General features: G+C 57.2%; 1 protein-coding gene across 1 annotated transcript; it reads left to right on the top strand.

The window, feature by feature from the left end:
• The first annotated feature begins 4735 nt into the window (after positions 1-4735).
• ASB6 (ankyrin repeat and SOCS box containing 6) lies at positions 4736-10017 on the top strand. Its single transcript, XM_024762749.1, has 6 exons — positions 4736-4985; positions 6021-6202; positions 7238-7344; positions 7445-7553; positions 8290-8376; positions 8480-10017. Exons 1-6 carry the CDS (start codon positions 4873-4875, stop codon positions 9145-9147), a joined length of 1266 nt encoding a protein of 421 aa, XP_024618517.1. The 5' UTR covers positions 4736-4872; the 3' UTR covers positions 9148-10017.
• Positions 10018-10031: the final 14 nt, after the last annotated feature.

Here is a 10031-nt window from a genome sequence, read left to right as displayed (position 1 = left end):
CTCCACCGAGGAGCGGGGGAAGCATATTCCTTGCGGCAGATTGCTGCGTTTTCCAAATATCTCACTTTATGGAAACTCTACCAAATCAAAAAAAAAGAGAGAGAGAGAAATAAAAGGGGGGGCCTTTTACTCAATTTCTCTCTCCAGGGCCTTATAAGGGACAGACCTTGCTGCCAACTGCCCCTCCTGGACAGGGGGCACCAGGAAGGCGGGGTGCCGGGCCGGGGCCGTGACACCACCCCTCCTGCAGCCCCTGCCCTGAGCGTGTGTGTGTATGAATGAGTGTGCATGATTGTGTGAGCAAGTGAGTGTTTGCGTGTGAGAATGTCTTCTGAGTGTGAATGCGGTGTCACAAGCACATGTGGGTGTGTGAGAATCTGTGTGAGTGTGTGAACCGGTGAGGGAGGGAAGCAGGGGACCGTGGCCGGGCAGGGCCAGGTGTCCTGAGCCGGGGTCCAGGGAGCCCTTAAGGGCTAGGCTCGGGATCGAGTCCCGGAGGCCCCTCGCTAGCCAGCTGCCCTGGAGCTGGTCAGTTCTCTCTCTGAGCCTCGGTCTCCCAGACTATGACACGGGAATCCTGCTGTCACTTCCTTCCTGGAGCGTTATGACCAGTTGATGAGACATCCGTGCTGAGCTTCTAATCTGATTCACAAGGCACAGGACGCACTCCACCAAAGGCTGCTGCTGTCATCAATGTATCATTCATACGATCAGACTGGGCCCTGAGGTACCCAAGGACTTGGGAGGGCAGTGTGGGGGGGTGCCCAGGGGTGGGGGATTCACGAAGCCCTGTGTGCTGGGAAGGTGGAGTTGGGAGGAGAAAAGGTTTTGTGGATGGACCTTGCCCTGGTGTTCACGGCCTTACCTTCAACCCCAGGTGTAAAAGTGTGCAGGGCCTGATCCCCTGCCTCTGGCTGATTCAGTCTCAAGTAAGACACATTCATTGGTAAGAAGGTAGAAGACACAGAGAAGCACAAAGAAGATCAAAGTTCTCCAGATCCCAGCACCCAGAAACAACCACCACTCATATCTCAGCACAGGGTCGTCAAGAATTACTCCTGCCCACGAGCGAATGCATACACACACATGCCCGCACACACACACACACACCACTTTTTCCTAAGTGGGATCAGAGAGTACCTACTGTTCTGTAACTTGCTTTGCTGAGCTGCTATAGGGAAGAGTCAAGCACATGGTAAGTCTTATATGTCAGCTATTATCACTGTTGGTGTTGGGCTAGAGAGGCCAAACTTCTCTCCTTATGTTTGTTGACAGTAGTTTTTCATCCTTTCTGACTTGCCTGTGTATGTCCTTTGCCCATTTTTCTCTTAGTGTTTTTGCCTTCTTGTTGATTTTAACAGTTCTTTATATATGAAGGTTATCCCCCTCTGTGCATTGGATAGTCAGAGTGACTCCCAAACTGCCCCAGGAGAAGGAGGCAGGGAGAGACGCTGCCAGGGTCTGAGCACTGGGTGCTTGGCCCCAGCCCCCACACCCCAGCCTGCTAAGAACCCTGGAGTTGGGCATCAGGAAGCGGCTCGGCTGACAGGGCAGTGAGAGGCAGTGGCAGGGAATAAAGAGAAGGTTCAGAGCTGAAATGAGAGGCTCTGAGCGACAGAGCCTTAATAGGAGGCAGATGGAGGAAACAGGGTTGCCCTTGCCGATAGGAAGGAGGTCATGGGTCACGGAGATTTCTAAAGAAAGGAGCCTGGGAGACGGGCAGGCGACAGGGCCTGCTCCATGGTGTGGTGCCCAAGGACTGTGACAGAGCAGGGCTCAGCCCCTCCCTCCAGCATATCCAGACCCTCTCAGGCCCAGAACCAGAGGAACTGCAGGGCACCTGAGGCCAGGTATATCGAAGAGCCCCCCCAAACTTGGGTTAAAGTCCCAACCTAGCTGTTTAACATCGGGCAAGCATCCAAACCTCTCTGAGCCTCAGTTTCCTTGTTGAAAACGGGTTTAATACCATCACCTACTTAGGGGGTGTGTATTAATATTAGTAGGTCAAGCGTTTAGCACAGTGCCTGGCACATCAAAAGGGCTCAGTAAATAAAAGTTAACTTGTGATTGGGACTTCCCTGGTGGCTCAGTGGTTAAGAATCTGCCTGCCAATGCAGGGGACACAGGTTTGATCCCTGGTCTGGGAAGATCCTACATGCCGCGGAGCAACTAAGCCCGTGCGCCACAACTACTGAGCCCATGTGCTGCAACTACTGAAGCCCACGTGCCTATAGTCCGTGCTCCGCAACAAGAGAAGCCACCACAATAAGAAGCCCATGCACCACAACGAAGAGTAGACCCCACTCACTGCAACTAGAGAAAGCCCGCGCACAGCCACGAAGACCCAAGGCAGCCAAAAAAAAAAAAAAAGGTAATTCGTGATCGTCACCATCCTAATCACAAGACAGTTATAGTTTTCTTGGTGGTAGAGCCCATCGGTGACATCAAGGACCTCTTCATTGGCGCCAACACTGTCAGAGCTGAAGGGCCTTCAGGTTACAGGTGGGGAAACTGAGGCCCAGAGACCAGAAGGGCCATGACTGGGGTCATCCATTGGAGCACCTTTAATTGTGTCCTCCAAAGAGATATTTTCAAGTCCTAACCCTGTGGAAACTATGACAGTGATCCTATTTGGAAATAAGGTTTTTGCAAAGGTAATCAAGTTAAAATGAATTCATATTGGATTAGGGTGGGCCATAAATCCAGTGACTGGTGCCATTTAGAAAGGACAGGGAGATTTGGACAGAGAGACAGACACAGGGAAGAAGGCCATGTGAACACAAAGGTAGGCAGGGATTGGGGTGACGCTGCCACAAGCCAAGCCATGCCCGGGGCTGCCAGAACCTTCCCTAGTGTCTACAGAGGGAGCATGGCCCTGCCTACACTTTGACGTCAGATTTCCGGCCCCCAGAACTGGGAGAGAATACATTTCTGTTGTTTGAAGCCATCCAGTTTGTGGTGCTTTGTTACCACGGCCTTATGAAGCCAGGGCAGAAGCTGGCCTCAGACCGGGCTGTGCCCACCACTCCCTGTTCTGCCCTGGACCCCATTCTAGGTGGGCCTCCTCCAGTTACCTCCACGTGCTCTAGCCTTCTCCAGGCCCCTCAGGGCTCTCACCTGCGCCATGGAGCAAGTGACCCGGGATCAAATAGGGCTGTGAAACCTGGGCGCTGCTGCACCATTCAGGGCCTGGGGACCAATTGAGGGGTGGGGTGTGGATCCTTCAGACAGGGGCAGACATTCCCAAACCCCCAGGGTAACGTCTGGGGAGACTGAGGCACTTCAGAGCAAACCCCCATCCAGATGCGCCTTGTTGCCAGATAGGAATTTGGGCCCAGGTGCCCGATCTTTTGATTTTACCAGACAAGCTGGAAATTGGCTATGTGAGCAAAAAAAATGTCCCAATTTCACTTAAGGAGAAGATACTTCTTCCTGGAGTGAGAACCAAGGCAGATGTGTGCTGGGAACCAGGGACCCTTTGGTCTGGAGCCCCTTCTGGCAACCCTAAGCTGGCCCGTCCTAACAGGGCTTAAACCCCACCCCTCTTTCTTGCTCCTTTAGGCAACGGAGGAGCAGGCAAAATGAGGCCTTCTGAGGCCTGATGGGGATTTTAATAGCTCATCACTTGATATGCACAACAACCTTGTAAACTGAACAATAATAACAGTGAGCAATTATCCAGCCCCTGCTGTGTACTCCACACTGCTGGGTCCCCATAGCTGGACCTGGAATACCTTGGACTGGGTTTTCTTGCTAAGACTGTTTTTGCTCTTGGCAGGGGAGCCTTATTCTATCTATCTCTTTACATTTAATCATAGACACACGGGGTTGTCTTTAAATTCATCTCTAAACGTTTTCTACTTTGCTCAACAACGCTTGCCTCTGACAGGTGCCAGGCGGGAGAGCTCCCACGCCCATGTGGTGGAAGTGGGGGTGGATGGGAGACCAGGGCTGCCACGGGCACAGCTGGGACTGGCGCACCTCTTCATAACGGACTTTCCAGAATCACGAAGACATCAGGGCTCCACTGTGGGCCTCAAGGTTGTGGAGGTTCAAATGCGAGGCCCAGGGCCGGATGCCTACACCCCAGAAAAGTGGCCCCAGGCTTGGGCTCCTTCCTGCTAGACTCCACTTCCACCCACAGTGACAGAGCTCTTGATCCAGGTTCTCGCGTGCGTTTGATTATCCCCATTATACAGATGAAGAAATTGAAGTTCATTGAGTCCATCAAGGCGGAAAGTGGAAGGAGACGGCAGCCTGTGGGGCCAGGAGCTCCAGGGGACAGAGACTCAGGAATCATCCCCATCGCCCGTCGGGCTGGGTGTGGTCCAGTCAGCGTGGGGCGAGGCGAGAGCCAGGCCCAGCCGTGGTCCGACCCGAGTCCATGGCGGCTCGCGGGCGCCGGGGGTTCGAGTCACCTCCACCGCGGGAGGGAGTTGGACAGGGGTCAAGCCGGTGTGCTCGCTCAATGGGCGGAGCTCGGACGACGCCCAGCGGCCGCGGGCGGGATCGCAGGGCGGAGCCGGGCCGGGCAGGCAAGGGACGGGCCCTCCAAGGGCTGGGATCCGGCTGGGCTGCAGGTCCGCACCCTCCAGTCCCCCAGGGCCGCCCCCCGAGACACCCCCAAGCTGGCGCGCCCAGTCGCGCCGCGGTCCTCCCAGCCCACAGAGGGCGCTGTCGTCCCCCGCTCTCTTTCCCGGGCCGGAGCGGGCCGGAAGTTCCAGTGTTACTTCCGGCGCGGAGCAGTTGGTTGGGCGGTGCAGTTGGCCGGCGAGGGGACTGGACCAGCAGTGGCTAAGCCTGGCCGAGACCGCGGCCCCCGGAACGTGCCCAATCGGCGTCTCGGCCTCGACGGAAGGTGCGGCCGCCGCAATGCCGTTCCTGCACGGCTTCCGGAGGATTATCTTCGAGTACCAGCCGCTAGTGGATGCGATTCTGGGCTCCTTGGGCATCCAGGACCCCGAGCGGCAGGAGCCCCTGGACGGGTAACTCGCTCCCTTCCCGCCTCCGACCCGGAGCTGCATCCCTTTCATTGTCACTACAAACATGGCGGGGCGAGGCGGGCGGTGTCCCCACCTGACAGATAAGACAGACGGCGGTGGTGAGGGCTCCCAGCTAGCGCAGGCAGGGCCGGAGGGTGGGGTGTCGGTAGGGCCTCCGCCTCAGGGCCCCACCCTGCGCCTTCCTGTCCTGTGCCCTCCACCTGGAGTTGCAGAGGAGCAGGGTGGAATCTGTGAGCAGTGCGAAATGCGCTTTTCCATAGCCGAGTTTGCACAGGCGCGGGTCTGTCCGTGAACCGGTGGGAACGGTGTTAGAAAGCGCATCGTTCAGGGCTACGTCAGTGAGCTAAACCCCCAGCCTTCATGATGCTTGTGCTCCAGAGGAGAGAGACCGACAGTCATAAGTGAACTTAAGTAAATAGTGTATTAGGTGGAACAGAGAAAAGAGCAGAGGAAAGGGGGATCAGGTGTGCGTTTTGGGGACCCGTTGGATTTGGCGAGGGAGGTAGGTGGGTTGGGACTTTGTGTGCGCTCAGCCTTCGGAACACCGGACGTCCCTGGGTGTGAGCGAGGGAGGAGGTCTGCTGACTGCCCTGGCTGTGGGGTTGCCTGGGCTGGTCTGGCGTCCTCTGCCGCTCAGGGACAGTCAGTGTCTGCGGTGGGAGGGTGTCAGTGTCTGGTACTTGATCTTGGCCACAAGAGTTCCCTTCAGTGCCAACAGCCCAGGTGTATGAGGCTTTGTACCCAAGCCAGGGGCTAGATTCTCTGGGCCGCTTGGAGGGAGGCTGAAGACAGCCCCAGTCCTTTCTCAGCAAACCCGAGGGGTCTGCTCCAGTGAGCAGATCCAGCTTGGCCCTCTCTACCACCGACCTTTTCTAAAGAGACTTTCAGCCCCACGGAGCCAGGGCCCTGCCTGTGTGTGACAGCAGGAGACTAAAGGCCACCTGCCCACAGGGTACCCAGCCGGCTGGTCCCACTGCTGTTCCCACCCTCAACTGGTCTGCCTCTCTCCTGCCCCAGGCCCAGTTATGTTGCCAGCGAGGAGAGCCGGATCCTTGTTCTCACTGAGCTGCTGGAGAGAAAAGCCCACTCTCCATTTTACCAGGAAGGCGTGAGCAACGCCCTGCTGAAGATGGCCGAGCTGGGACTGACGCGTGCAGCTGACGTTCTCCTGCGGAATGGGGCCAACCTCAACTTCGAAGGTCAGCTGGAGCCCAGAGGGGCCGGGGTGGGTAGGTGGCTTAAGTGTGGCCCTGCTTTGGGTGGGCGGCCAAGCCTTCAGGCTCTGCTTTTACTGTTCTCTTGGGAGATACTTCCCTCATTTATGTCATGGGTGATGACTAAGGAAACCCACATTGGGTGGCCTCCCATCCCCCTGCGGGCTTTCAAATGGCCCTTAACCACCTCTGATCAAGAGCGAGTTTGCCACTGCTTCTACCATGTGATTGCTTTAGCAAACTTTCCCCCAGCTCCCAGCTAAATCCGTGCTTCCATTAATGTGAAAATGTGGCTGCTGGCGCTGTGCCCAGAGCTCAGGGAATGTAATTTCCTGACACTCATTCTGTGCTACCTTGCATTCTTGTTCCTGCCACAGGGAGAGGGGAAAACAGATAAGACTCACTGGGCATAAATGACAGCAGGACGGTGTTGGCTTCTAGCTTGTGTGCTGGGGGTGGTGATGGAGCCATCATTCCTTCCCTCTTCGCTTTCACCCTGGGAGGGCAGGCAGAGTCGGCCAGGAGACATGCAGGGCTGACTTGGGGCCGACTTGGGGGTTTTGTGCTGACACAGGATGTGGCCAGGCGTGTCTCCCCTCCCCATTTGAGGACAGGCTCAGAGGCTTCTAGGCTCCTGGAGGGTCACAGAGCTGAGAGAGGTGGGGGGGGGGCGTTGTGAAGTCAGCCACTGGGAGACCCAGCTGTGAGAACTTGGCTTTTATTGCAAGACTTACGGAGCTGTCACTCTGCGTATTCCTCCCAACAGCCCTGTTTAGGTCCCATTTTACAGAAGGAACCAAAACCCAGATTAAGTACGATGTCCATTAATCAGAACACCCCCAGGACCCAAACCTAGGCCTGACTCCATGCACTGCCCGACGAAGACAGTGTGTCCTGACCCCTCGTGGTGCTGGGAGCCCTTAGGTCGGAGCACTGCGGCTGGGCTGCCAGGCTGGTCCTGGGACCCTGCGAGAGTGTGCCGACAGGCAGGGCTGACGTAAGCTGTGTCTGTGCCCTCAGACCCGGTCACCTACTACACGGCCCTGCACATCGCCGTCCTGCGAAACCAGCCTGACATGGTGGAGCTGCTGGTGCGCCACGGGGCCGACATTAACCGCAGGGACCGGGTAAGAGCCAGGCCCGGCCTGCTCTGAAGGGGGGATGTGGTCGGGGCCCTGAGCGGCTCACAGGCCCCCGGGCCGACGTGGCTGTGCTTTCTTGACTCAGATCCACGAGAGCAGCCCCTTGGACCTGGCCAGCGAGGAGCCGGAGCGCCTGCCCTGCCTGCAGCGCCTCCTGGACCTTGGAGCAGATGTCAATGCGGCCGACAAGCATGGTGGGTGTCTCCTGTAGAGAAGCAGGGTGGGCCTGGGCCGAATTGCCTTGTGAGGTTACCCGGGGTAACCCGGGGCGATGGCTTGGCAGGCAGGCTGGAGGCAGTCCCTCTGATGGCACAGCACGGCCGGGCGCACACTGGTGCATTTTGCTGACTCGCCGAGGCTTGAGAGGCAGTGCATCATCGGTCCCGTAAGGGCATCTGTAGGAGGAAATGGGGTACCTGTGTGCTCAGCTTCTGAGGGACGGGGCTCCCTGTCGGGAGAGACCCAGCCTGGGTCTCAGGTAGCATCTCAGGGTCTAGAAAAGTCCTGCTTTCCCTGGCCCTTCTGTTCCCATTTTTGTGTGAGTGGAGAGAGAATGGCCAGAAACCTGTCATCTTCCACGCAGAAGTAGAGACACAGATGTAGAGAACAAACGTATGGACGCCAGGGGGGGAAAGTGGCAGGGGGGCTGGTGGTGGGATGAATTGGGAGATTGGGATTGACATGTATACACTACCATGTGTAAAACAGACAGCTAGTGGGAACCTGCTATATAAAAAATAAATAAATTCAAAAAATAAAAAAAATTCAAAAAAAAGAAACCTGTCACCCTCAGCCCTAGCTGAGAGAGGTCAGTCATTTTTGAAGTTCGTTTTCTGATCCCGAGGGTCTGTGTTTCCCTTCCACCTCTGGGATTGGCCTGACCTCGGCTTCCTGGCCTCCCACTGCCCCCCACTCACTCTCCCTCCCTAGGAAAGACTGCTCTGCTCCATGCTCTGGCCAGCAGTGACGGGGTGCAAATCCACAACACTGAGAACATCCGCCTCTTGCTGGAAGGAGGTGAGCCTTGTCCTTCCACGCTGCCCCCCTGGAACACGAAGCATTGCTTTGCCAGGGTTTAAGGCCTCCTCCCACCGTCTCTTCTCCCTCCTGGTTCTTCTAGGGGCGGATGTCAAGGCTACCACCAAAGACGGGGACACCGTGTTCACCTGCATCATCTTTCTGCTGGGCGAGACGGTGGGAGGTGACAAAGAGGAGGCCCAGTTGATCAACCGCTTCTGCTTCCAAGTAACGCAGCTGCTGCTGGCTCACGGCGCCGACCCCAGCGAGTGCCCGGCCCACGAGTCCCTCACGCACATCTGCCTCAAGAGCTTTAAGCTGCACTTCCCTCTCCTGCGCTTCCTGCTGGAGTCCGGGGCCGCCTATAACTGTTCCCTCCACGGCGCGTCCTGCTGGTCCGGCTTCCACATCATCTTCGAGAGGCTCTGCTCCCACCCAGGCTGCGCGGAGGACGAGAGTCACGTGGACCTGCTGCGCAAAGCTGAGACCGTCCTGGATCTCATGGTGACTAATTCCCATAAACTCCAGCTGCCTGAAAACTTCGATATCCATCCCGTGGGCAGCCTGGCAGACAAGATCCAGGCCCTTCACTTCTCCTTAAGGCAGCTGGAGAGCTACCCCCCACCCCTCAAGCACCTGTGTCGCGTTTACATCCGGCTCTACCTTCAGCCGTGGCCTGTGGACGCGAAGGTCAAGGCCCTACCTCTGCCCGACAGGCTCAAGTGGTACCTCCTCAGTGAGCACAGTGGCACCGTCGAAGACGACATCTGACAGCTGCGACTGCAGGGAACAGGGTCTGGGCAGCTCAACCTGTTGGTGGATTTAAGTACCTGTGGCGGCCTTAGGGGGGAACCTTCAGCCCCGTCTGTCAGAAGGTGCATGTTGGAGGTGAGACTGGATCCTTACTGAGGACAGAGAAAGCCAGGTGGAACCCGGCAGCTGCAAGCACTCCAGTGGGGAAAGGCTTCCGTCTTCCAGGCAGACCGCCCCCGCTTCCCTCTGGCAGCACCCCCAAGTCTCACCCCACAGTGGAACAAGGGACCGGGTTTAGATTTGGGACATTTGTACCCTCTTAACCTGAGGGAAGCGCCAGGCATTTAGAGAAGCAGGGTAGCTCCGAGACCGGGCCCTCCTGCGGGTTGCAGGAAGCTGGCCTGTTCTGCATGGAGACGCGGCTGAGGCCGGAGAAGGCGGGAGGGGCCCGCGGGGTGCAGCCCAGCCGAGACCCTTTACACGCGCCTCCACTCCAGAGTCCGTCAGAAAGTGCGTGCTTCTGGGCAGGCAGGGAGGAAGCTGAGCCGACTCCTGCGGCACCTGCAGCTCTGGGCCCGGGTCGCCCACCAGGGTGCAGGGCTCTGCTCTGGCGGCAGCTGTTGGTGCCAAACCTGGGGTTCTGGGGACCATGCCTTCTACAAAGCAATCATGCGTGGCCAGGGGCTGTCCTTCCAAAGTGTCTCGCTTTGTGGGGGATCATCTGACGGAGGAAGCCAGCGAGACTGAAAGCCAGCCTCCGCCCTGGGCTGAGCCCTCACCAGGCTGTCTGCGAGTCACACAGGTGGTCACTGTGAATTGTGTAAATGCCTGGGAGATGAGCTGAGACAACCAAATGATATATTATAAAATTAAACTGATTTCCCTTGGCCTTAAAGGTCCTT

This window comes from Neophocaena asiaeorientalis, unplaced genomic scaffold (genome assembly GCF_003031525.2).
Source record: "Neophocaena asiaeorientalis asiaeorientalis breed wild unplaced genomic scaffold, Neophocaena_asiaeorientalis_V1.1 scaffold78, whole genome shotgun sequence".
NCBI classification, from domain to species: Eukaryota; Metazoa; Chordata; class Mammalia; order Artiodactyla; family Phocoenidae; genus Neophocaena; species Neophocaena asiaeorientalis.
Note: the sequence above shows the minus strand (reverse complement) of the source record. Positions and strands in the feature narration are given on the sequence as shown.

Excerpts from the sequence above, each read along its gene's own strand:
- ASB6 (XM_024762749.1), top strand. The coding sequence starts at position 4,873 with ATGCCGTTCCTGCACGGCTTCCGGAGGATTATCTTCGAGTACCAGCCG. Across the intron at positions 6,203-7,237 it reads GGCCAACCTCAACTTCGAAG|ACCCGGTCACCTACTACACG; the intron begins GTCAGCTGGAGC and ends CTGTGCCCTCAG. Across the intron at positions 7,345-7,444 it reads ACATTAACCGCAGGGACCGG|ATCCACGAGAGCAGCCCCTT; the intron begins GTAAGAGCCAGG and ends TTCTTGACTCAG.